Raw genomic sequence first — 27,661 nt, 5'->3', positions numbered from 1 at the left:
TTTTTTCAATGTGGCTTTCAGAAAATTTTAAATTTCATACATAGCTTGAATTATGGTTTTTTTGTTTTTGTTTTTTTTTGGCGGTACGCGGGCCTCTCACTGTTGTGGCCTCTCCCGTTGCGGAGCACAGGCTCCGGACGCGCAGGCCCAGCGGCCACAGCTTACGGGCCCAGCCGCTCCGTGGCATGTGGGATCTTCCCAGACGGGGGCACGAACCCGTGTCCCCTGCATCGGCAGGCGGACTCTCAACCACTGCGCCACCAGGGAAGCCCCATTATGGTTTTTTTTTTTTGGCTGTGCTGTGAGGCTTGCAGGATTTTAGTTCCTGACCAGGGATTGAACCCGGGCCCTCAGCAGTGAAAGCACAGAGTCCTAACCACTGGACTGCCAGGGAATTCCTTGCATTATGTTTCTATTGGACTTGCACTGCACTAGAATGTTGCTGACTTTCAGACCTGGTTTCCTTCTGAATAGAACCTCAACGTGGTGAGGACCACAAAACTTCTGCGGGCCCTGGGAGGAGGATGGGGTAGTTTTCTAGGAGGCTGGTGAGGCCAAGGCAGATCTTTCTGTCTTCCCATTTGTGCTGAGGCCTTGTTCTCACGGCCCCAGTCCTGACATTATTTCGATTTAGCAAAGCTTTTCTAGGGAGATAGGAAAGAGGTGGTCTTTGGAAAGAAGATAAAGGTAAAGCCAGTTGTTTAAGGGGTAGAGTGTCAGTGGTTCCCAGCATTATATTTGTGCCTGAGCAGAAAGAACAGAGGCTCAGGGAGAGACGAGCCTAAAGTTCATATACTGGCCCTGCCATTTGCTCCCTGGGTGGTGACCTTGGGGCTAGTTACTTAACCTCTTTGGGCCTCAGTTGTTGAATCTGTGGAAAGAGGATAATTCTTGTCTTACAGGCTGTTTGTTGAGAGAACTTCAGTAAGAAAGTATATCAAGCATCTGTTTTGTTACAGAATCTCAAATTCTGATCTTTCTCTCCCCCATCCTATGAAAGTGACTCCTTTCATTAAGCAGGTTGCTTTGAGGAAAGTTATTAGAAGCCTGGAGTAAATGAGGTCTTTGGAATGTCTACACATATGCTTGAGCTTCATGGCAGAAATCTAGGCTCAAGTGTTCTTGTGGTGTTCCACAGGCGTTCTAAAAATTAAAATTTCCGAATGTAGGACGGACAGATGCGCAATAGAAATACAGAGGGAATTCCCTGGCGGTCCAGTGGTTAGGACTCAGCGCTTTCACTGCTGGGACCTTGGTTCCATCCCTGGTCAGGGAACTCAGATCCTGCAAGCTACATGGCACAGACAAAAAAAAAAAAAGAAATACAAACAGAACTCAATGGATGAAGCTGGCACCTGCCCTTCCATGCAGTAGGTGTTGGCATTTTTGGTTGTCAGGTTCAATGTTAGCATCATCCACACTGCCCTGAGAGCAAACATGAACTGGGTGGCTCATCGTTCCTAATGGTGGTATAGGAACTGAGAAGGCCCTTCTCTGTGTGTAGAGAATAGTGCTCTCTTCGTGACTCATCACGCCTAGTTCTTCCTTCAATACACAACTGGTAAGAAAAGTATGATGTCACTTACCAACAAACCATCCATCGTCACACTTTTCCATGACATCAACAATATCTCCATCTCGGAGTTCCAATTCATCATCATTCTGTGGTATATAGCTATACAATGCTTGGTAGCTAAATCTGTGAGAGAAATAAACATCGACTCAAACACTGATGGAATTAAATAATGAGTTTTAAAAACCCATTTCAGCTGAATCAACATTTGGGTAGTGTTTCCTACTCATCAGTGGGGATAAAAGTATTTTATTGGCTATTTCTCTAATAATTTGGGGAGATCCATGTGATAAGCAAATTAAGATTCACAGGGATGGGGAACTTCTGAGAAGCAAGTCCTGATCAGTCCTTTTATTCAGTTTCATTTGGTTACCACAGCCAAGCTTTTTTGTCTAGATGCTCCCCCTTTAAAGTTAATTGAGTCCTTTTCTTAACATAGGGTAATACATGTCGATTATCAAGGATAATCAGAAGTTACTTAGGTCCAGAGACAGACATTATATTCTGGTCACATACATTGGAGAACATGAGGCAACTGTCATGTATATATATAATTTTTAAAAGTACATCTCAATTGCCTCACTGTTTAGCAAAAGTACCTTGAGTTTCTTTACGTGCCAACACACATCTCATTAATTGCTTTTAAATGTGGATGCCACTTTTCTGAAACTCTTGAAAGCATTTCTAGCCCAGTGATGTTTGGGGTTAAGATTTTTATTTGCTTGTTAGTTGGCCTTAAGGCAGTTTGGTCTGTTCTGACAACAGGCTCTGGAAATAGCTGGACTACTTGTGAAATCTGATACCTGTTTTGGCAGCAAATAAACGCTTGCTTTCATTTACTCTTTCGATAGATATTTAAGAAGCACCTACTATGCACCAGTTCACAGTTCTGTTTACTTGCTACTTTGAAACACAACAGTAGCAGGTAAAACTTTGCAAACCAGCCCATCATCTACCATTTTCAGTGGATGTCAGTGAATTCCAGCATGTGGGCAAGAGAGACTAGAAACAAGAGGTTCTGCTCTCTGCTAAAACCAAAGGGGCAATTTAATTTTACATATTTATTCAAATGTAGTGAAACTCTGGTAGATGGAGCCCGCCAGAAGGAAGGTCTCTAATGAGGAATTAAGAGTTGCAGATGGATTTCCAGTTGGTAAATGAATACATTTTGATGTTTCTGTATTTGCCTGCTGTCTCTTACCCAACCTGGACTCCATGCCTTAGGCCCTTTACTGCCACTGCGGCTGCTTTGCCAGTCTCAGCTCTGGGAGATTACTCCTGTTATCTGCCTCACTGTCTCACCCCAGACAGCGGAGACCGGCTGGAAGCAGTCCTGCAACCTTGCTGCTTGGGTCCCCGACTGGCTCTAATTTTGGAGGGGCTTCATACTGTTTGGACACGGTTCCATAGAGTCCTTCCCCCGCCTCTGAGCAGAGCTTTAATTTTCCTCCCCTACTGCCATGTGTAAGGAAGGGTCCCTGTTCCTGGCCAGGCTAAACTCCCTTCCCTGGGCTATTTCCTCGACTTAACGTCTTCTCTCTTACATCTTTCGATTCTGTTAACTCCTTCTCAAGTATAGATGTGCTTAAGCCTCTGCATCCTAAGAACAACTCCCCCGTCTCTGCTACTCCCCGAACCTACAGCCTCCCTGTCGCCCGCTCCGCCCACTCACCATCGCACAGACTCATCAGCCCTCTGTAACACAGGGTCTGCCTGCAGCAGCGCTGTCATTGCAGAGGTCACCAACGATTTCTCCAGGTGCCACCTGGAGGACATTTCTCATTTCCTACCCTCCTCGCCTCTCTGAAGCAGGGGCACCACTGGCCACACACTGCTTGCTCTGTGGTACACAAGTGAGTGCTCCTAGACCCTCGCCTGTGTCTCCTGCTGTCTCCTTTGCTGGCTGCTACTCTGTTGCCTTAAAAGTTGGTTCCCCAAGGATCTATCCTCAGTTCTCTTCTCCCTTTCTCCCAATCTCCTCGGGGAATCTTATATTCTTCCATGCACCAGAGGCCCACTCTTTCCTAGCTCAGGCCCTCACCACTTTTTTGCTGTATTCATATCTCCAAACCACTATCTTTGTCCTTCGTCTCTGAAATCCACTCTCCACTCTGTTAAAACGAGATCCAATTCATGTGTTCCTCTTTTTTTTTTTTTTCTGGCCACGCTGCGTGGCTTGCAGGATCTTAGTTTCCCGACCAGGGATTGAAGCCGGGGGCCACAGCAGTGAAAGCGCTGAGTCCTAACCACTGGACTCACCAGGGAACTCCCAAGTGTGGTCCTGATTTAAAAACCCTTCAGTGGCTCCTGAGTGAATGCAGACTAAAATCCAAATTTATTTCAGTTGCATTCTACAGTCTGGTCCTAACCTGCTCCTTGAGCTTTGTCTCCATTCCCTCCGTGAACTGCACACCGTGGCCACAGGGGTTTTTCGATGTTCTCCAAACACACTACCTACTCCGGGCCTTTGCACATTTGGTTTTCTCAGCTGAGAAGACCTTTTACCTCCCTGCTCTAGCTCTCAAATCCAATTTGTCTTTCAAAGCTTATTCCAGAACCCCCTTCCTCTGTGAATGGAGTTTACTCCTTTGTGCTTAGAACATAGATATCCAATACTTTTTTTTTTTAAATGAATGGATCAACCCTATTCATTCCTCTCCAGTCGGAATTAACACTCCTTCGTCTACACTATCACAGCACTAGGAATGAAACCAGTCAGCGCAGCTCCCAGTTGCCCTATATGGCAGTAAATTCTTTACCTCTCTCCCCCAAGAGTCCATGACCTCCTTTATTTACCTGCCACCTATTCTCACGTTGGCTGATGGGAAACAGCCTTAACTAGAAACCCTCAGAGAAGCTTGGAGTGACTGGTTCATCCCCCCAAATGGCTGCCCTTCCCACAGTCAGTGACCCACTTCCTAAGCCCAACGGTCTACTGAGAACTCGAGAACTGAGGTTCGCCAAGTGTACTTACAAATCCTGGGAGGTTTGACTCCTGTCTGGGGTGACTCTTCGCTGCTGGGCTTGAGGTTGCTGAGAAATGATTAGAGATGATTTATTGTCAGAAGGGGATACCTTGTGATGAAAGTCAAGGGGATGAGAAACAGTGCTGCAGTAATGAACAGATTTTTCGGCAATGTTTATGATCTCATTGCAAACTGCTTCCTGTGGTGGCCCCGAGATATCCAGAAACCCCCATAAAACAGTCAACATGGGGACAAAAAAAAAAGAAAGAGAGGAAGAGATGTAACATTCCAGACGAAGCACATAAGTCCAGGGAAACAACAGAGTTGAAGATCCAGGTTAAAAAAATAGATATTCCAGTAGTGGAGTGCAGGAGGAATCCAGGTGTAAGCATGGAAAAAACAGGTAAGATACAGAAGAATTTGGGATTTAGTATGAATATTTAAAAAAAAAAAAAAAGGCAGCAGCATAAAAGCCTGTAATTAGTGAGTAACTGTTACAAACGGAATAATTACAGGATAGAAATGCAAGTATGTATCCCCAATCATGCACTAATATATTAATTGAATCCCACATGTAGGCAGAGTAGAAATATGGTCTCTAAATTCCTCTGCTTTTTTTTTTTTGAGGGGAGAGGGTGGCCTGACATCTCTCTCTACTACAATAGCCATATAATTCTTGTAAATAATGGCTCTGTGAGTTAACCAGGCATTACTCCAGTCTAGACTCTACAAATCAGTAAGAATTCTCTTTAGAAAAGCTACAGTCTTATTCAACAGGCATCTTACCACATAGCTCTTTTCAGATTCTGTGAGATCAGGTCCTGCTCTCAATGAATGATGAGAAGGCTGTGATCACCAAGCAAATTATAAGGGAGACATTTTAGCAGATGTCACATTGGAAAGGATTCAAAATAAAAGTGTGAGCAAATACACATACCACACCATCACATTCAATGACACCGGATACTCGTGGCCTATGGCCACCGAGTTTCCAAGACAACACGGTGGGTGCAGAGGAGAAAATGCAATGTACAGAGTTAGAAGCAAGGTTCCAGGCAATGAAATGAGCAGTTGGGAACATGGCTGCAGTGAGGTGAGAATGAACAACACAGGGACCCCAGATTGGCAGGGAAGAGACACAGAAGGGCTACCTTAAGGAACAGTTATGTCCCTCTGTAACCACACAGGTTGGTCCCCTTGCTCTCAGCTGGCAAGCATCTATGGAAGGGCTGCTGTACCAAAAGCCAGTTCCACTTATTCTGACTGGGAACCTCCTCTGGCAGAGCAGGCTCGTGAAAGTATCAGGTATGCCATTTTCCCGTGTGTATAAAAGAACAACACTTTTGAAAAACTCCTTGGTAATATGTGACGTATCAAGTGAGACTGTTCCCCAGGAAGAACCTGCACATGATACTCTCCAGCTAAGTATGCGATCGATGAGTTCTGATATCTCATGGGGCAGAGCTTGCTTCCAGAAACAGGATGGTGTGTCCTGACACACTGGTAGAAATGAAACTATCACTCTTCACTCACCAGCTTAGGCCCCACATGCTGACGTGGAAATAAGGTGCAATCGTGGCCAAGCGGACCTGTCTTTTAAGTAAGGATCCTATAGCACAGGCCAGGCCTTCACTGGAAGAATGTCTGGAATTATCTATCCCAGAGAGGATTCAAATCCAAGCTCTAAGAAGTCTCCCTAAATGAATATTTGAAGAGCCATCCTTGGAGAAACCCTCCAGGTAACGTGCAATAATAGTGATGAGTCACAGCAACTCCAGGGCCTTCTAGAAGAGCACTCAGATCTTTAGTGTGTGACCCACTTGTTTCACAGGAAGGCCCAGAGAGGGTGAGGGCCTCCCCTGAGGTCACCCAGCAAGTTAGTGGTAGACCTGCCTCCTGGATTCACCTACTGTCCCGTTGGACCTTCTCTTTCATCCTTGGACCATTTCCCTCATTATTAAGTGTGCTCACTGACATTATTTTCAATGAGTCCCACAGAAACCCTGGAGACAGGCAGGACAGGGTTTATCATCCCATTTTCTTTTAAAGCCCAGGAAGCGGATGCTCAGAGGGGTTTAGTGCGTTCCCCAATGTCACACAGCTAACAAGAGGTAACACTGCCCCACCACACCATCCCTTCCTGTTCGTCTCCGCTGTAAATTCTCATCCATTAGCATGGCCTGCAGGACCAGCTTTCATCCCAGCCATCACTTCTATACTCTCATCCTTTTGGAAAACGTTTTCAAGTTCTCCAAACTGCAACCTCTTAAACCAGCGCCCTTGGACTCGGGGAGAAGAGACAGAACTGCAAGGGTTCTGCTCTTTAGAAGACGTCTCAGGACCCGCGGGCCTTTGCCAGGTGACTGGGAACTGACCTTGTGTGGCCCCACTCACTGCCCATCCAGCCTCTGGATCAAGGCTTCTGCATAACAAAGGAAAATAATGACACTCCCAAGCATCTACTATATGGGCTTCTATGTGGCAGCACTGAGTGGGTGATACCTACAGGCAGATTTTGACTTGATAGAAGGTAAAACTTTCTAAACATGAGAGCTGTCCAACAGAAGGGACTGCCTCGAGAGGAAGTGAGTGGTCAGTCCCAGCAGCTGTCCCAGCTGAGGCAGTGTTGACTTTTGCTAGATGGGACATTGTAGAGCCCTGCTGCTCAAACTCTACTGTATGTCAGATTCACCTGGGATCCTGTTAAAATGCAAATTCTCATCTGACACGTCTGGGATGCATCCTAAGCCTGTTCATTTCCATTTGGTGGTGCCCATGCTGCTGGTCCACAGACCAACTTTTGGGGAGCAAGGCTGAAGAGCACCTCAGTTACCCAACACTGAGATTCTTTGTCTACAGTGTGCCAAGACTGGTGGGTCTGGCTCACCTCGTGAAAAATAAAAGTTCTCATAAAGAGAGAAAATATTTCCAAACTCCAGCTGGTGGCCTAACAACCTCAGGTCAAGTGCAGCACAAAGAGAGGATGCAGACAATTTACTGACATGACCTCCAGTTTACCAAAGCCCCACAGCATCTTTCGAATCAGCTCTAATCCTAAAGGAGTGACTGGAATCAATCATCTAGCAAATATTTTACACTTAAATTTAAAAGAGTTTTGGTGAATCAGCTACATTAAGAACCACCTGATATTTTTCTATCCCTTTGTTTTTTTTTTTTGGCTGAGCCGTGTGGCATACAGGATCCTAGTTCCCTGACCAGGGATCAAACCCATGCCCCCTGGACCACCAGGGAGGTCCCACTGTCCCTTTCTTTTGTAAAGCATCTTTTTTTTTTTTTTAAAGTGGCTTTCAAAGCACTCTGGTGGCACAGGGGTTGAGAATCTGCCTGCTAATGCAGGGGACACGGGTTCGAGCCCTGGTCCGGGAGGATCCCATAGGCCACGGAGCAACTAGGCCCGTGAGCCACAACTAGTGAGCCTGCATGTCTGGAGCCTGTGCTCCACAACAAGAGAGGCCGCGATAGTGAGAGGCCCGCACACTGCGATGAAGAGTGGCCCCCGCTTGCCACAACTAGAGAAAGCCCTCGCACAGAAACGAAGATCCAACACAGCAAAAATAAATAAATTAATTAATAAACTCCTACCTCCAACATCTTAAAAAAAAAAGCACATATAGGTCCATTACCTCACATGACTTTTATACTCACCCTTTGACTTGGGAAGGGCAGAAAAGGAAATTTTAAGGCTCATGGAATTCTGAAGATTTTCACAAGGTGGCAAAGCCACTGAGTACTGAACCTCTCAGGTTCTAGTCGCCATACACCACCTCCCTCTTGGCTCGTGATGGGATAGCTGGGGTAAGGATGATAGCAACACCCAGCTTCTGCCTCTCCTGAAAACAGGCACTGTAACTTCTCTTGAATACTTTTGCTTTGTGTAAAAGGTCCAGTGTGCAGTAATGGATGTCATCCAATCATTAACTCAAGGATCCGCAGTTCTGAGAAGGGATCCTGACCCAGCTGATACCCTCCTTGGACTCAGGTCATATGCAAACCAGAGGATGATCGTCACCGCAACCTTCACATCTAGACAAACTTAACATCTAGTACAAACTCAACTCATCCCTGAGTCACCTGTTGCTTACTTAACGTCTGTGGAATAAATGAAGACGGCAAGAAGAATATTTATCCTGTTCGGGAAGATGATTCAGTTTCTCCCTATTTGAAATGCATTCCTTAGATTTAAGCGGAAATTCCTTAGATTACAGCGGAAATGTAAACAGTTTTTTTGGGGGGGAGTGGGGTGGGTGGAGTAGAGGTGGGTACAGCATGTGGACCTTTGGTGGAGATGGAAACCATTGATATCCGTTACAGGGACTCGCCCTTCACTTTGAAGGCTGTTTACTTTCAGACATTTTTTCCCTCTGGGCGTATGTTTTGTCTTTCCCTGGTCTCACTTTCTAACCATATACAGCTTTATGTATCTCTTCCTCTGAACTTATCCTATCCAATACGGTAGCCAGTAGCCACATGTATCTACTCAACACTTGAGATGGGGCCAGTATGAACTGTGTCATAAGTGTAAAATTATTTACACTTTTTACGAAATTATTTTTTACAAAATTATTTCCCAAACTTAGTATAAAATGTAAAATAGCTCAACAATTATCCTCATTATATATTAAAATGATACTATTTTAGATATGTTTGGTTAAATCAAATATAACTAAAATTAATTTCACTTACTCCATTTTACTACCAGGAAATTTTAAATTACGTACGTGACTCACGTTATATTTCCGCTGGCCCGTGATGCTGCCAACCCCTCCCGGGTCTTAGTGTACACCCTTCCTTAAGCCTAAAAGTGGACAAAGTTCTAACCAGGACCTCAGCCAGGGCTGGGGATAAAGGGACTATTATCTCATGCTAAGTACACTTCAGGCTCTTGGAAATACATTCCAGTTTTTCACATGTTTAGAAAAACAGCCACCAGCACCCCCCGCCCCGCCCCACTGCACTGCCCTCCCGGATCAACAGTAAGCAGGTGATAGTTGCTGATCCAGAAACAGCTTTTCTTCCATATTTGCACACAGAAACACAAGTCGGCCCTCCTGGCCTGGAGCTTTTGTTTCATTCTTCCGAGCGAGCAGCCCTTCATGTGTCCTTGCTCTGTGGCCCTGCTGCCTTTCTACCTTCAGTTCACAGCGGTCCCTCAGAAATCTGACCCTGCATCCCTGGGGCTGTTAATCCCTCTGGATCCACAAAAAACACCTGGTGCTCCTATGAGTTACTAAGCATTCTCTTCCAGCTCTGGGCGTGTGCCAAAGCCTTGAAGCCCAAAATAAAATGTCCCCAGGCTAGAGGCCATCAGGAAGTCCTGGCGACGTGGACAGGGCAGAGGACTCCACCTCCACGTGGCCCCGAGCCCCTCTAGAAGCGGCAGGAGTCTCTGCTCTCCCAACCTGCGTGCGTCTCTCAGAGATGGCGTGCCTCTGCTCATCACATACCCCGAATCTCCTCTCCTCAGACCTCACCTCTCTGGTGACCCACACTGTCCTCCCAGGGGACACTGGACTGGGAGGGAGGAAACTGGGTTCCAGGACAGGGTCTCCCAGTAATTTATTGATTTTTGAGCAAAATGCTTAACTTCTTTGGATTTCAAGTTCTTAGGAAAATAAGAGGCTTGGGCATGATTTACATAAACATCTTTTTTGGCTCTAAAGTTCTAATGTAGTCATTAGACTGTGCTCGTCCTATGAATTGAGAACCAGGGCTGGGCAAGGCTGACCTGGCTTAAGGGGGCCAGCACTCCACTCACTGCCCACTGGACAGTCGCCTCCGGGTGGCTGGAGAGCTCACCTCTGGCAGTGTGGGAGGCGAGGAGCTGCCCGGATGGTAGAGGGAGAGGTGCAGCTCCTGGAAGACCGCAGGCAAACTCTGCCAGAGCAGTTAGAAGACCTGAAAGACAGGCTCCTGGCTTTCGGCTCTAGGAAACCTCCGCAGGTCCTGCAGAACAGTCTGACTCCACTGAGTTTTCCTCTTGCATTTATTAAGAAAAAGATCCCAGCTTACGTATAAAACTAATTACCACCAATTAGTTCAACTGCTTACCGCCTAGACTCAATCTCCTTGCAGATCAGTCCACAGACAACACATCGGCGTTGTTGTGACGTGAATCTGATGACAGCACTGAACTTAACACGCTCAGCCTTCTCATAGTCTGTGGCGGGGTATGTTTCTTTCCCAAAACAATCAGACGAGTGATGGCAAATATGTATCCAAGTATGAAGGAACCAAAAGCTTTCCAAGAGGATCCCTTTGTACTCGAGGTGAGAGAGAATAACGAGAAGCACTGATTTACAGAGCGCAAATTCTAAATGTTCCAGTCTGGATTTGTATAACCAAAGGAAAAGAATCCTTCCACCTTCTACTTTCTTGTGTCCCCCAACCCCATCTTCCTCTCCTAGGTGGAATGGAGTAAGGAGGATAAAATAAACTACTTTTGTTTCTTTTCCCTGTCAGCAAGTATTTATCGAGTCCCAGCTACTTGCTCTGTGCTAGGTTCATTCATCTCCAGGAAACCTCATTTCATCCTCATAATAACTCGATAAGGCAATCAGTGTTTACCTCATCTTACAAAACTAAGACCCAACATGTCAGAGTTGGGAATTGAAGCGCCAGGATTGGAACCCCATTCTCTCTGACTCCACGTTCCCTGCCCTCCCAACACACCCTGATCTGCCGGGCTGTGCTCTGCCAGAGGGGAAGACGTCAGAATAGCTGAGGGAGGTGCCCATCAAGAGACCACCTTAAGTCGCCCCGTACTCTGCAGCTGGCATGAGCGTTTCTACTGCAATCCTCCATTTCTCCTAACACCTTTGTAGGGGTGGACACTGCAACTGCAGGTTCCCTGCACCTTAGGTGTTGAGCGCACACCTGCTGATCATTTTTCTAAGAACTGCAGCCAATGTCTCTCCATCCTGTACACTGTTGAACACCCTCTGTATATATTGAGAGGTTTCCCTTCTGAGTGAGTCAAAGGAAAATGTTTCCCCTTATTAGGTGGGTATTTTAACATTTCTTATTTTCTTTTTGTTCTTGTAAGTTGCATCACATGCTTTCCCTTCTACTTCTGATTTCCACGCTCAAAGAGGGCCTATGCCTTTGTTCTTACCTTTCTGGGAACTAACCTAGTTTCCATGCGGTAAGGGATGTTCCCTCTGAGTTCACCAAAGCACATCTTGCTGTCATCTTTCCCTCTCTCCCCTCCTTTCTCTAAGGCCGTAGTTTGTTCTTATGCTTCTCAGATGCTTTGAAGACACAGAGCTTTCCTGAATACTTTTATTTAAACGTGATGCCCTCAGATTTTACCGTTTGATTGGCTTTCTCCTCTTTAGGACCCAAACTGACATCACATAGGTTTGTCACTTTTCTCAGCCCTCAGTGCTGTCATTGTAAAAGTAGAGTAGACTGGGGGTTCACAACCTGGGCGAGGGGGTCTGTGGACTCCTAGGGAGCTCTCAGAATGATTCAGGTGTGAATCTCCTAAAACTTTATGCAAAATTGTATGTGTGCCACCCTCTTTCCCAAACAACTGGCCTAGAGTCCTCAGCTAACCTCAGGTTCTCAAAGGTTCTGTGATCCAGAAAAAGTTATGAGTCACTGGAGTAGATGATACTTAAAGATTCTTTTAAATTCAGAAATTCTGTGAGGATCTCTCACTCAGTTGTAGGAGCTCTTAACGACAAAGTCTGGATGCCAGTCTGCAAACAGTGCTATCTTGGGGAAAGCTCAGAAAATATTTGATGATGCTAATGGTGGAGATCTCCCAGATGATATTCCCCTTCACTTTCTTGACCAATTGTCCTAAACCTTCTTGGCCAAAATTTACACGCAACAAGATCCAAGAACTTGGTTGATAATTCTGAACTCTTGGGCATTTTGGATGTGTTTGTGTGTATGTCTTTGTCCAATTGGTTAAGTTGTCCCTCGAAAAAGAAAAGGGAAAGCTTTTGTTTTTCTGTTGTGAAAGTCCACAGGTCTATCATAAACCCCCTCCTTAAAATTTTGTATTTGTTCTTCTCTCTCCTTGTAACTGAAATTCACAGGATTTTTAGCTGATCATAGAATATCAAAGCTAACAGGAAGTTATCTTTGTCTGAATCTTTTGTTTATGGATGAGGAAGCTGCCAGAGAAAGGAAGTGATTCACCCAAAGACACACAGCAGGCTCATGGCAAAGCGGGAGCTAGAGCCCAGGAATCCTGACCTGCAGTGCAGCGCCCTTCCCAACGATCCCGCTTCCCCTAAACGCCCCCTACCTCTCATTCACCCCTTTCTGCTGTTCAGAGAACACCACGAGCAACCAACCCAATGTCTCATCAGCTTGGGAGTCTTCAAAGGAGTGAAAAGTCAAACCCTTTCACAGCTGCAGAGATGGGGGCAGTGGGCTGGGCTGGACAGGTGACTCAGGAGAAGGAAAGCAGCAAAGCAGGGACTAACACAATTAGGGAATGCTGATGAGCAATTAGCAAGGGTCACAGGACTTGAGGAAGATGACCAGACACACTGGGAGAAGGTGCTGACCAGTATCCACAAGAGGCACCAATCAGCCCTCCAAGCTCGGCTCCCAGCCCCTTCTGTCCACCTGCGGAAGCGTCAGTGAAACCAGGAACTCACGACTCCCCTCCCTCCTCTCACGTTCCTACTCCTGGGGCTTGGCTGGGCTATTTGCTTGCCTTGAATGCCGCCCTCCTGCTGTTCACCTATCATAAAACCCCCAGTTCTTTAAGCCCCAGATCAAAAGCCGCTTTTCTCTTAAAGTCTTTCCATCTTCCTCTTCCTGCCGCTTATTATTTCTTCCCATCTTGAACTCTCAGAGCGAACTGTTTGTGACCCTACTTCCCTGTCTGCGTTACAATTGTGAACATGTCTCATCCGCCAGTGGAGCTCATACACTCCTTTAGTTGGGGTCAGTCATATTGTATTCTTTCTTTCACTCAAAAAATATTCATGGAGTGCCTTCCATATCTCAGGGGTTCTGGTCCCTTATGCTCTAATGGTGACAAACAAAGGGACGAATACAATAGAGCTGATAAGTGCCCCTTAGGTCAGGTGCAGGGAGCTGTGAAAGCACAAAGTCCAGCATTTAATCTAGTCTTGCAGGGGGAGGGAAAAGTTGTCAGGAAAGGCTTCCTGGAAGGAGCAACATCTAAGTGGAAAAGTGAAGGACAGGTGGGAATTTCCCAGACATACAAAGCAAGGGAGGCTTTGGAAGGTGAGGCTGGCTTGCTGTCTAAGGGGCCCGATCACATGGGGCCTTCCTAAGCCCATGAAGGAGGAGAGACTTTCCTGAGAGCAAAGCGGAGCCCCTGACGATGTTCACTCCTCTGTGCCTCTTGCAGCACTTAGCACAGTGCCTAGAACATCCTAGATGCTTGAATGGGAGAGGCAATGGTCATAACATTTCCCAATGTCTTTTCATGCTCTCAGGTTAAATTCCCTCGACTTATGGGTCAGATGCTCAACCTAGCTTCCCAACAGTGATAACAAAATTGAACTACTGGTTTAGCACCGCACCCGCAAGGACAAGCGTGGCTGGCAGTTCTCCTGATAACGCAGACTGGTCTGGAATGCATTTATTCAAATAAGTGACACAGCCTGAGATCACATCTTGTGACTGGATCACCAGAGAATACCTGTCATTCAAGCCCTTCCCATCTTTAGCTCTGTCATCCAAAGAGGCCCTCAAGAGGCAGAAAGCTGCTTTTGCAGGACCTCATTTCCCGGGTTGCCATCCTGCTCCCAGTGCCAGGAGGGGAAGGCAAAGGGGCTTGGGAGGGAGTGTGTGGGCAGGAGCCCTTTTCACACAACCCCCAGCTCTCAACAGGGAGCAAGATGGGTGCCGTGGAGAAGGGGCTCGTGCTGGGAAAGCAGGAGGAAGGGAGGGGACAGGAAGCGGTGCACTTGGGGTCTGGAAGCCCACCAAGAAAGGCAAATCAGTTTTCAACAAGCCTGGCTTTCTGTGTTGCCAGCCCCCTCCTCTCCTCGTTAGGAAGCGGGAAGCGCGTACCACTAATCTCACCCGAGCGAGCGCCATGCGCACTTCCTGTGCACACTGGGTCCTGGCGTCAGGCCGCAATGACTCACTGCTGACCATAACGAGGCCTCCAGGCCCCAGGCGCTGACTTAGAACATTTACAGAATTGTTCCTGTGTTGAGACATTCACTTCTTTTCAACCAGCCACTTCACCCGCTCTCCCCCGGCGAACTATTCATTCCTGACTAGACACACCCTTCTTTCCTCACAGAACACCCCTTCCAGGAGCACCTGCTCCCGGGCCAGGTAAAACCCTCCCCAGGTATTCTCTTTCCTCAGGCCCACACAATCCACTTTAGGGAGCCTTCCCACATGCCAGGCACCACACCCACCTCATTTAATCCTTACACTGCCCTTCGAGGGAGGGACAGAGTTCCACTCCTACTTTGCATAGGAGAAAACCAGTGGGGAGGCTAAGCCTGGTTATTTATCATTATCCCACACTGTCCTTCCCTGCAGCAATGATGCCCCACTCCCCGCCACAGGCTGGGGCTGCAGGTCTGGCCTCACCTGTGCTTTAGGCCGCTGGGCTCCTGCGGCCTCCAAGCACACCTCTACTGCTGTGTCCGTCAGACTCACTGAAACATAAGGCTCCTCAAGGGCAGAGATGAGATAACCCCTGTATCCTGCCCAGAGGCTGGTGTCTACAGGCCTTCAATCAACTATTTGTTGAGTAAATGACACTTTAAAGGGAAACTGGGATTGCAGGTCTGAGGATCAAGCATCGTCTATCATGGACATTGTGCACAGTAGATAATAAATGATTTGGAGACATCTTCAAGAATTCTATCTGGTTCGAAAAACATTCTAGAATGTTCTCAGTTCCAGAAGCAGCTCTCCATCACCCAAAGCGGATAGCTTCCATTTGTAAAGTGCTGACACGTTCCGTTCCCAGCCCCTGTGCTTAGCACTTTACATGCATCACTTCGTGGAATCCTCTCAACCAGACTCTGAGGTAGGTGTCAATCTCCATTTTATGGATGAGGAAACTGAAGCTCAGAGAGGGGAAGTAACTCACTCCCAAGTCACTGCACAGTAGAGGTGAGCAGGCATTCAAACCTGGCTGCTTTAGAGAAGCTGCCCAAATCTTTGCCTTCTGGGGTAGTAAACAACGTAGCCAAAATTAGAACCGTGATCCAACTGCTAAGTTCATCTCCCCCTGCCCCCAAATTTTCAGCCCTCAAAACACCCTAGGGCCGCCCTGGTCCAAACCCCCAAATCCGGATAGCTGACCCGGAGAGAAAATGGGACAGTCACCTAAAACCCTGGCCTGCCTTTCAAGGAGCCCAGCACGGGGCCACTCCCCCCAGAACCAAAACGCATTTGCTCTTCAGTGAACAAGTCAGCTCGCACACAAACACGAGACAGGACGAAGACCTGACACGGCTGAGCGCTGGCAGGCAGAGCACCGTGGGTTACGGAAACGAAGCGTGTCGCACACAAAACCGAATCACACGGAGCCCCACCGAAGCCTGGTGTTCTCGGCCGTGTTGGGCAGAGGGAGGATCATCCCCCAGCACGACGGGGCCGGGAGGAAGGCCTGCCTCCTCGTGGGCTTTTGCACCAGCCCAGGAGGTGCCCAACGTGGGGGTCGCTTCTGAATCACCTTGAGAGGCCAGGATACAGACTGTCCTTTGCCTCCACTGTCCCAGCCCTGACACCTTAACGGACAACCCCTCCGTTCCCTCCTGGGTCATATTTTTGTTCCCAAGAAAGCAAACAGCTCTCACGGGCGTCCACGCGGCCAGGGGTGAGCCCACCCTGCTGGCCAGGACACCCGGGCACACACGGGCATGCTGCAGGCCTACCTCGCTCGCGGCAGTCCGAGCGGCCTTCCTCTCGGCCGGCTCGCCACCTCTCTGCAGCTCTGAGGGCTCAGCCTCCCTTCCCGGGAAAGGGCTACCCCGGGGCTGGCGGGGCCGGCTCTCCTCTGGGGTGTGGAGCTCTGTGGGTCTCTGTTCGGTGCTCAGACACCTGACCACGTCTGACGGTCTCAGGCAGCTCTTCTTAGAGATGGCGGGTCCACCCGGGCATCTCTCACCTGCCTCCCTGTCTGCTTTCCTCTCACGTGCTCCACTTCCTTCTCGCCACGGCTGCCGCTCACCCTGGCTGCTAAAGGCGTCACTAAGCTCCGAGATGACCCTGTCCGAACGCCCAAGCCTCAGCTGGGAGAAGCTATCCTTGAGGACCCCTGGAGGTGGCACGTGGGTACCACCATCTCCGCTGGCGTGGAGGGAGGTCTGGGAACCGGGCGCCAGGGAGCAGGCTTTGTGCGGGGGAGGCAGGGCCAGCGGGGAGACTGCTGAGCGTGGGGTGGCCCAGGCCGACCAGCCCGAACGGGGGACGCTGAGGGTAAGGGAGGAGCTGGGCCTCGCCCACAAGGCCAGGGGTTCAGGGCTATAGACAGAAGCCTCTGGCAGAGGAGGCAAGGGTGGGGTCAGGGCCAGAGGCCGCCTGCTCGGGACTCCTACGGTCAGCGAGATCCACTCAGAGGTGACAGCGTGCATCTCGGGGGACAGGGCTCGGTGGGCGTGGGGCAGAGATGAGGGGGCTGGCGTGATGAGCTTGCTGTGACCGGGAAACTTCAAAAGAAAAGGAGAGAGAGGAAAACAAAAGAAGCAAAAGGCACAAGTGTCAGCACAGAGAAGAAAAGGGGAAAATAATCACAAGGGCTATATGGAGAGGAGTGAAATGGAGAGGAAGAGCAGGACACTCTGGTGTCCAAAAAGGAAATCATCTGGTTAGGTTGGGAGAGAAACTGGGATGTGGGTGCATGCGTGTGGATGCGCGGGTGTGTGCAGGCGGGGGGAGGATGGAGAAGCACGCGGTATGGAGATGGGAGAAAGGGTCCCATCAGGGCAGGAACAGACGGTGCCGGCTGGTCTGTGGAATCAGACTTGTAAAGGGACACACTGGAAGCACCCCACCCAACCGCCTCTGCCAATGCAGCCTTGACCCAGAGCCATGAGGAGAAAAAGGTGTCCTGGTTGAACCACTGTGCTGTACACCTGACACTAATATAACATTGTATGTCAACTAGACTTCAATAAAAAAAAGTTTAACAAGGCCTGCCACTGCTCTGACCCTTCTTGGGCTTTTATTCTCTCTAGGGGGGCTCAGCAGAGAGCCTTCCAGAGAGGAGTATGAGTATCGTAGTCATCTTGTTTTATAGTTGTGCTTGGCTACAGTCAAGCGAAAAATCTAGTTGAGTTCCCCATGCTATGACGAAGCAGAACGCCCTGCGCCTGGCTCACACCCTCTCCTCGAGAGATCATAGGATCTGGATCTCGCTGTGCAGGAAGCCCTGGGTCAGCCCATCTCATGCTTCCTGCCAAGAACCATCTCCTGGGGTCAGCAGTGGCAGGTGGGAGAGGAGGAAATGATTAGAAGATGAGAGAAAAGAGGCACCATCCAAGTGTCCCCAGGTCCTGCTCTCATTTCTCTGGCCATACTCCCTGTAACTTACCACTTATGGTCAGTCTATTTCACAAGCAGTCACCCCACTGTGCCTCTCCTGAACCCAAGGTCTGATTTTTTTCTTGGCTTTGGGAAAGTGGGGATGGGTTTGGAATAATTTATATTTTAAAACAAGTTTGTTCACAATTAATGTTCAGGCAAGCAAAGATCTTATTATGCCTATGAATCTACTTCTTTTCAGCCCAGTACAGACAGAGACACTGTTCCTTTTCTAACCCGGTTCTTGATTGCAAAGAACACTCTGAATCCAGTCTATATGTCTGAGGACGAGCCCATGAAATTCTCTCTTTCAATCTTTGTCTTCTACAGGCCAATCTTGACCAGTAAGATGACTAAGAGAACCATACTGGCCATGGGACAGTGGTGGTATCCAGACAACCAGCTTCACCCAGGAAGGGATGCTCCCAGAACAGAGTTTTGGACCAACTGATAATGGCGCTTATTTCTCTCTCCCTAATCATCTTATCCCCAGAGCAATCACCTTAAGCACTTCCTTTTCCCCAAGATAGTATTTCTCCCACCAAGGTCTTGAAAAATGCCATTTGTACACATGAGAACAAACCCTGCACTGCTGCAGACGGTTCTTAATCACAGTGTTGCAGAACCACCCCCGAGGGGCTGTGTGCTATTAGCACGGAGGTTTGTTGTGCTGAGTGTGAAAACCAGTGGCGAGAAGCTTAGGTACCTGAGGGCTTGCAGTGGCACTACGACTTGGGGAGGAGGAGAAAGGCAGGTCGATGTAATCCACGGGGTTTTTCACCAACGGCCGTTTGATCACGTCCACATAGGTGATGGGGAAGATGCCTTGCCGGGACGTCCCTGGGATCCTCCCTTCGTACCAGTTCTCGTCCACCTGTCGAAGCAGCGTGATCCTCTCGCCCTGCAAGACACAGAAAGGCAAGGGTCCTTGTCCTAGCAGCCTTGGCACGTCTGAGGCCCCTGCCTGTACCTCGTGCTCTCCTGAATTATTTATTACATTCTTTGTTCAGAAAAACCTTCTTTGCTAGACCTGGATGGAATCAGTTATCACTGGGACGGAGATGTTAACAGCAGTAGAGATACCTGGAGGCTGTTAAGCTTGGTCTTTACATATTTTGGTAAAGGAGAAGGTCAGACTCATTCTCTCAAGCTAACAGGCAAACATAGTATTTTTGACTCATCTAATGCAAAACAGACAGATACCCAATCTTCTTCTCTAAGGTAAAGGTTTTTGGGGTTCTTTTTCTTTTTTTATGTAATTTAATTTTTTCCTGTATTATTACAGAAAAATTAAAACATAAACCTGAGGCAGAAAAGAATCATTACCATAATATTATCACTTGGGGGTAACCACTGTTAATATTTTGGTGTAGATAATTCCATGTGAATTAGACTTGCACATACTTTTTTCTTATGAAAACTGAATACGCACTCTATTCCCCTTTCCAACTTGCTTTTTTATACTCAATAACATACAGTGAACCTCCTTCTTTATCAAGAAACAGAATTCTACATTTTTCCTGGCGGTGCACAGCTTAATGGCCCACTGCAGGATGTTCTATTGTACATACATATAATGGTTTAATTATTGGTCTCCTGATGTAAGGCAATTAGGCTGCTTCCAGTGTTTCTTTCTTCTATAAGCTGGCCCATTTTTTTCCAGGCATAAGCTCACGTCCCTCAATCCTCAGTAAAATTAGTAACTTTAATACCTTCAGCCAGTTGAGAATTTTGGCATGTAAAGACAGCGTCTGAATTCGTGGGAAGGACAGTGTCTCTGCACAGCTTAACTGTGTTCAAAATAAGCATGAGCGCCTTGAAGGCAACGATAACACTGTCCTCTCCTGCTCAGTGAGCCCCAACTAGATGCCACGTGTCACACTGGGGGCTTCACTGAGGCTGTTTCATTAAATCCTCTCACAGCCGCTCTGGAAGGGGGCCATTTATCTTCATTTTACATATAAAAAATCGCAGCTCTGAACAATTATTTAACTCCCCCAAAGCCACACAGCTGATAACCTATGACTCTTGGCTTCAAAGTTTTTCAAACTTCCTGGACTTCCTTTTCTCCACATTAATGTTGTACCACCTAGTTACCAACACAGCACTTCTCACATTACTAGGTGCTCGATAAACACTGAATACGGTTTACAAAAGAGGTAGGTCTGCGAGAATTCATGGACCGTTCATTAGTGAACTCAATGCAGGGTTTGTTTTTTTAATACTTCATGGCAGAAACCCTGCAACTGCCCTCTGTGCAATCCTTGATGGGGCACGGAGCTTGGGGGCACGGCAGCCTCACCACAGTGGCCACCGCTGCAGTGCCCCATCCCCACGATGACAGCGCCACCCAGCGGGGCCCCCTGGCGTGGGATGAGAGGGCAGCTTACCTTTCTGAAGGACATCTCTACTTGTGTATCACCATTAAAGTTAAACTTGGCGATAGCTTCGCCGTATTCCAGAACCTGCACTGGTGCCAGCTTTTTGGGCTGAGCCTTCTCAGCAGGAGGAAGAAGCTGAGAAAGGAAAAAAGAGGCGAAGGAGAATGGAAAAGAGAAGAAAGCAGAGAAGTGAAAGGAGGAAACGAAACACAAGTTAAATGAATTGTGCTTTGGGCACGACCAGGCTTTTCCTTAGAAAGAGAAAGAGCCAGAGTACCTCAATGTAGGTGCGGGGGAAGATTCCCACCCGGCCGTGGTGCTCTCCTTCATACCAGTTCTGATCGATCTGCTTATAAATGTACACGACGTCTCCCTTCTGCAGAGGAAGCTCCCTGTGGACAGAGGGTCACAGCATCTTATCAGATGTCCCAATGTGTGTAAGACTAAGATGCTCCTTGTTTTAGCAAAAGGAGACTTCGAGTGAGGTCAAAGGGGACAAGTGACAGAAGCGGCGGCCCCATATGTGGATGCGACGACTCCACTATTCAGGAAACTGCAGCACATTCGGCATTTTTCCAGTCTTGTGGGATGAAGGTTAACTTTCAAACTGACAAGTGCCCAGACACCTTATTAGTTTGTTGTGGTTTCCCCAATGTATTTTTTGTCAATGCTGTCTTATGCTCAGAATATTTATGCAACACACAGTGATGCACCCAGCAGTCTTAGCTGCTGTTCATTAATGAAAAATGTTTCCTTCTAGATACTTTCACTACCCTCTTCTATGCCCTAGAAATGCATGCCTTCATTACCCATGACATTTAAATTACCCTCAAATTGTTTGTGACATACGGATATCCTTTTATCATTCTATCCGTTTAGCCATCCATCCACCACTCATTTCATTACCCATTCATCCATCCATCCATCATCATGCAGTAGAAACGCTCTGATATTAGGCAGATCTGGGTTCAAAACCCAGTTATACCATTTACCAGCTCTGGTACCTTGGGCAAGATATTTAATCTCTCTGAGATACTTTCTTTATCTGAAAACAGGAGCTAACTCAGAGTTGGTGGAGAATTCAGCAACAAACTACAAATAAAACACCTAGCACGGTGCCTGTTACATAGTTAACACTCAGTAAATGTTAATTCACTTTCTTTTCAACATGGAAAAGGGATCTTGGAAAGAAAAGTGGATTTTCCTTCAAATGGTCTTCCTGCCCCTTTTCAACTTTTCCATATACATCCCTTTGTTTGCCTCAATAATATGTTAACCGCTAACCAGGACTCCATTTTAAAAACTGAGAGAGAAAGATAAATTTTAAGCAACACAAAAACTGTACCTTGAAATTTTCTTGCATTAAAAAAAAAAAAAAATGGGGCTTCCCTGGTGGCGCAGTGGTTAAGAATCTGCCTGCCAATGCAGAGGACACAGGTTCGAGCCCTGGTCCAGGAAGATCCCACATGCCATGGAGCACCTAAGCCCGTGCGTCATAACTACTGAGCCTGAGCTCTAGAACCTGCAAGCCACAACTACTGAGCCCGAGTGCCACAGCTACTGAAGCCTGCACGCCTAGAGCCCGTGCTCCACAAGAGAAGCCACTGCAAGGAGAAGCCCGCGCACCGCAAAGAAGAGTAGCCCCCGCTCGCCGCAACTAGAGAAAGCCCGTGCGCAGCAACAAAGACCCAACGCAGCCAAAAAAAAAAAGAAAAAATGACTAGATCTTTTCCATTTGCCTCAAACCAACAGCATGGAAAGACAGGACTCTGACTGCAATTTGGACGGGGTGTGCCTGCTTTGCAGTGTGCCAGGAAGTCCCACGGTACGTGAGGGATGCTGGCTAAACAAAGCGGCACATCTGGAAAACCTCACACAAAGTCAGCACTGTGCTGGATGAGAGAACAAGGCAGCCTGTGTGGGTCTTGCACTGGTAGGCAGGATTCTAACCCTAAAGAGGCCTGTGAAGGGGATCTGGGGCATTTGTCTCTGGAAGAAAGAAGGTCTTTGGCCAAATTCTTGCCATAGCCCTCCCTGGGGGAGTTCTGAATCCTCCCCTCCATTTACTCCCAACTATGGGCACACAGATGAGCAGAACCCTCAGAATATCCACCCCTGCTGGAGATCTGCAGGCTCCAAACTCTGCCACCCTGAGTGACTCGCAGGTCACTTAGGCACATGGCAAGGTCTGGTAATAACAAGGTTTGGGAAATAATATGATGTACTTTAGATCTTTTCTGGAGTGTCACCATGTACATTAGCACAGTGGAAGCTTGGAGAAAGTCCTGTGGGACAGAAACCTGTTTAACGTGGTTGAAACGAGTGCTCCCACAGAACACTTTTTTGAGTAACATACTATGGAGGAAAACAGAACCCAGTGACTGGAGATGTTTTGAAATATTCAAGTCTATGGATCTTTTGTTTTCTCTTTAAAAAGTATTATTAACTTTTCTTGGGAGGCAACGTGGTACAATGAAAGCATTGGGTCAGGAGGAAGGAGCCCTGTCCCAGCATGAGCAACGTTGGTAAACGGTGATGAGTTCTGTCTATCTTAGCCTTCTCACCTGTTCTATCTGTGAGGATTTTTAAATGAAATCTAGCTAAATGTAATATCACAATACCGTTCAATGATTACATGGAACTTTCTCAATTCAAAGAAAAAAGAGGAAAAGGTACTTCTTGATTAAACTAAAAAATTAATTTACATAACTATATATATATATATATTTTATAAACAGAGGTCTCTGGTTTAAAAAAAGGAGGGGGACACTTTTGCTACACTATGCAACATACCTTACAAGTATTACCTTGGCTGCCCTGCAAGAGAGGCATTTTTTTTTTTAAGAGAGGCATTTTTATGCCCATTTTACAGATGAGGAAATTTGAGGTGGAGGTTGGTGATCTGCCCATGATCAGAGGCAATAAGTGGCACAGTCGGGATTCAAACCCAGGACTTCCTGACTCTAGAGCCCATAATCAACCCAGCACATTATGCCACCACCTCTCATTAGGTGACAAGCTAAAGCACTGGAGTAATTACAAGCAAAGCCAAATGCACCAGATTTGTGCCTAGCTTCTGGAAACAGCAGGCTAGTCACTCATTCTGTGTTGGAGGAGATCGGAACCACAGCCGAGCAGCCTCCATACAGCGTTTTCCAGCGTCCAAGGATGGAGGGCTTTCCTTCCCCTTTCGTCACCAGGACAGCAGGATGGCGGCTGTTCGCTGCTGCCAATGAAAACTCACAACCCGTTTTAATCCATAATCAGATATGAAGTGAGCAAGTTCCTCTAGGATCCCAGTCATTTCTCACATTTCATTCTACGGAAAATGGAAAGGTTTTCTGGTCGTCTAAACTTAGGTAACATTGGCTAAATCAGCTAATTAGGTTTCTTTATTGAAAAACTTCTAGAGAGCCGTTAATATGTCAATAGCAAAGTCTCTCTTCAAGGAGGGGCAGGAGGTACAGACATAGGATGCAGTGGTTTCCAGACTCATTTCTATGATGGAACACTATTTGAGAAATATTTACAGAGCCAGCACTCTGAGGAACATACTTAGAGAAATGCTGGTCTCCTGTGGGTTCACATAAGCCTTTAATCTCTCGGGATGTTGCAGCAGAACTGGCAAAGTTATCTTCCTAGAGACTGGTTCTGGTTCCTTCCGTAGAGAAAGTCAGATCAAGCCACCACTTAATGAAGCAAACTGAGTCCCCACATAGGAGGTAGCAGAGCAGCACAGAGGTGAGAGCCCAGGCTCTGGCACCAGGCTACCTGGATTTGAATCCCAACTCCATCACTGACCAGCTTGGGCAAGTTCCTTAACCTTGCAGAACCTTGGTTTCCCCATTACTACAAGGGAAATAACAATAGCGCCAACCTCACAGGGTTCCAATGAGGGATGAATGAGTTAACATACGTAAAGTACTTTGAATGGTGCTTGCACATAGTACAATCTAAAAACCCCTGTTTCTTATTGTTGTTATTTTCTCCCACTCTTCTCTATGAGTGCACGTCTGTGCTTCAAAGCAGTTAAAATAAATGAATTTGACTGGTGGCACTTACTTTAGCGTCTGAGCTTTAAAGTCAAACTTGGCTCTGGCAGGTCTCATCTAAACACAGGAAACAGTGACAAGTTAAAATCACAATTTATGCATAATGAAAAGGACACACGTTTACAAGTTTCCGGAAAGCAAAGCAGAAAAATCCACCCTAACCAGTTTACTCTGGTGTCGAAATCTGGGCAGCAGTCTACTGGCCTGACCTTAGCAGAGCACTACGTGGACGTTCAATCAGCTACGCCACGCGCGAGGATCTCCCTACGGAGGGGCAGATGTGGGGACGAGACGGCTAGAAAAGTCCTAAAGGTGAAATGCTGGTCCCCGAGGCTGACACCACTATTTAAAAAACACACAAACAAACAAAACCCAGCCAGAAGTCCTGAGACATTCCTTATCTAACTGTCTTAGTCTTTGGGGAACATGTTCTCTTTACCTGACTTAAGTTATGACCTGCAAGTAAACGAACCCTGAGTGACTTCTCACATCACCTCCAACTCCACATTATTTCTCCAGGTCTGTGAAATCATCCAAAAAAGCCAGGTAAAGCGAGCCCTGAGCGCATGCTCTTCCTTCAAGGCTTCCATTCTTGTTAGGTAGCCCTCTCCTCCTAGCCCCCCAAGACTGGAAGTCATCCACAGCCCCCATCTCCACTTTCTCATCGAGCCTGTCATTAAGTCACGCCAACCCTCCCTCCGTCCCTTCCACAGCCCCACTCAGGTCTGACCTCTATTTCCCACAGGCACAGAGCTTCCTTTGACTTCAGTTCTCTTCACTCTAATCTACTGTCACTCAGGAGCACAAATAACATTCCTCAAATGCCTCCATCACATCTCTTCCTTGCTTTGAAGTTGGCCCAGTCTCTCAACTGTGCCTCAGATCAACTCTCAATTCCTGAGGCGGGTTAAGGCCTTTGGGTCCTTTCCCCCCACTCACACCTCACCGCCTTTATCTCCTGTGACACTTTTCCCGTCCCAGTCAGGCAAGTCTATTTGCTGCACCTTGTCTAGACACCCCTTCTCTGTCTGGAACTTCCTCATCTCCAATTCCAACAAAGAGAGCAAAAGGTTCCCTTTTACTTACCATGTTTATTTGTACATCTTTCTTCCCCACCGTTAAAAGTGGGGAATTTTTTTAAAAAAAAAGGAAGATAGAGGGGAGAAATCATGAGAGCAAGCAGTTTACAGCTGCCAGTATAATGCTGCCCCAGCCATGAGCAGCTCCAACCTTTTCAACTGCTATACCTTTCTGGTATAGGGAAACAATGTGATGAAAATTAAATTACATACTTCCTCTTCAATATTAGAAGGCATGGACAAAGCAGAGGGGAAAAATGGGAGACTCTATGTGAGGAAAAAAATGGTTTTTAGAAGCTTCATGAAGCTTAGTTTTAGATCCTGATCCCTTAGTGAAATGCCCCATATTTCCAGGTTCCTCAAGCTGGGGTCTTACAGGGATCTTCTTTAAGGCCATGGATTCTCCACAGGAATTTTTTTTAATTTTGCATTTTCATGTGATGTTTCCATCTATCTACCATACATGTTAGAAGTCAACTGAATGACGACCTTATAATCAATGTCACAGATTTCAATGCCTGCCTGTGACCAAAGAGCATAATTCAACAGTTGTAAGCAAATAAGAACAAATGTGGAGTTAATGATAAACGACAAGTTCACAAGAGAAAGCCAAATGACCAACGTTTTAAGCACAAAAATTTCAGTGATTCCAATTTAAAAAAGTGGGGGGCGGGGGGGCTGGTTGACAGCCAGCTGTAAAGCTGTATGAACTTTAAAAAAAATTTATACCAAAACAGCACGATATTCACACTCTGAGTGGCAACTGAGTTCAGGCAAAATTATATCAACCATCAATTAAATTAATAAAATCCAACCATTTGATGAATAGCCAGTGGTGCCTCTGTCACTCAAAAGATAGGGACATGAATATTAATCAGTTCTCAATTAAATTTATAATTATTAAATAAAAATTGTATACGTGTACAGTTTACTATTTAATTTGTAAATTGGCTTAGGTCAACCCAATCGGGTTGGTGAAATTTTTTTTCATCAAAGGGAATCCATACATTATTCAAGATTGAGAAACACTGATTACACTGAACTCTTAAGACATATTATATGAGTCATATTGCCTATACAAAGCATCGTCTCCTTCTTTATCTTCCTCCATCCTCCTGAGGCTGAATCGATCTTTTCCTCCTCTGGTTCCCAAGGCATTGTGTTACTTATTACAACAGAGGTAACTGTTCCGAGGGTGCCTCTTCCACTAGACTGCCAGCTTCCCAAGGGCACAGTCTGAGTCTTGTTTCTATCCCCTCACAGGGTTCTGGGCAAATTAGTGGTCATCCAAATTCTACTGAATGGTACAGAAGTACATCTACATAGCCTGGTGTACCTGGGACTCATTGGTCTTTATTGTCCCATGTCTGTCAGTCGACATCTAGGGCAGTGATTCTCAAAATGTGGTCCCTGAACTGCTCAGAAATGCAAATTCTTAGGCTCCACCCCAGAATCAGAAACTTGGTGGATGGGGCCCAGCAACCTGTATTTTAACAAGCGTCTAGGGGATTGTGACACACTTAAGTTTGAGAACCTCTGCTCTAGAAGGGAGGCAAGGCAGGTTAGGCAGAGTTTGCCTGCCTCTGTCCATGGTTATTGTGCCCTGGTTGCATTTCATTTGCATGTATTATCTACACGTGGGTTAGGCAGCCCTAGGGTGCCTTTGCATGTTCCCATCTTCTCCATCACTCACAACCAGGTAGGCCTGGGAATGAGGATAACCCATCACTAGAGCCTTCAGAACAGGGTGGTATTCAGGAGCTGGAATGCTGAGGGCTGGCGGTTGTCCTTCACTTGCATCTGAGTAACTCCTGCTAATTTCTGCCTCCCCTTATTACATTTTATTTTTCTCTATCACCTTAGAGTCTCTTTCCCCTCCCCAGCTTTCCTTCTTCTAGTCTGGTTCCCCCTTTTCCCTCTTTGTTACAGTCACCTTCTATCTCTTTTAAAAAAAAAAACCAAAACCCAAACCATTTGATGAACAGCCAGTGGTGCCTCTGTCACTCCAAAGACAGAGACATGAGTATTTAATTGGCTATTACACCGAACGATTATACAACTGTATATACTTTGGTGTCACTGCCCCATTTCCCCAATC

The 27,661-nt window shown here is 46.9% G+C and overlaps 1 protein-coding gene across 50 annotated transcripts in view; it reads right to left on the bottom strand.

Moving 5' to 3' along the window:
* Nucleotides 1–27,661, bottom strand: part of SORBS1 (sorbin and SH3 domain containing 1) — a 240,550-nt gene that overhangs the window by 4,664 nt on the left and 208,225 nt on the right. For 23 of the 50 annotated variants that reach the window (XM_060286543.1, XM_060286554.1, XM_060286558.1 and 20 more), the window contains 6 exons: nucleotides 24,495–24,541; nucleotides 20,710–20,824; nucleotides 20,442–20,567; nucleotides 18,758–18,952; nucleotides 4,548–4,606; nucleotides 1,587–1,699 (listed from right to left, as the gene is read on the bottom strand). In XM_060286543.1, coding sequence (XP_060142526.1) covers nucleotides 1,587–1,699; nucleotides 4,548–4,606; nucleotides 18,758–18,952; nucleotides 20,442–20,567; nucleotides 20,710–20,824; nucleotides 24,495–24,541 — 655 coding nt within the window. Of the gene's footprint in view, nucleotides 1–1,586; nucleotides 1,700–4,547; nucleotides 4,739–5,325; nucleotides 5,386–16,403; nucleotides 17,178–18,757; nucleotides 18,953–20,441; nucleotides 20,568–20,709; nucleotides 20,825–24,494; nucleotides 24,542–27,661 lie in introns of all 50 variants that reach the window. The other 27 variants (XM_060286519.1, XM_060286536.1, XM_060286534.1 and 24 more) reach the window with 3 other exon arrangements.

Source organism: Globicephala melas, chromosome 16 (assembly GCF_963455315.2).
Source record: "Globicephala melas chromosome 16, mGloMel1.2, whole genome shotgun sequence".
NCBI lineage: Eukaryota > Metazoa > Chordata > Mammalia > Artiodactyla > Delphinidae > Globicephala > Globicephala melas.
Note: the sequence above shows the minus strand (reverse complement) of the source record. Positions and strands in the feature narration are given on the sequence as shown.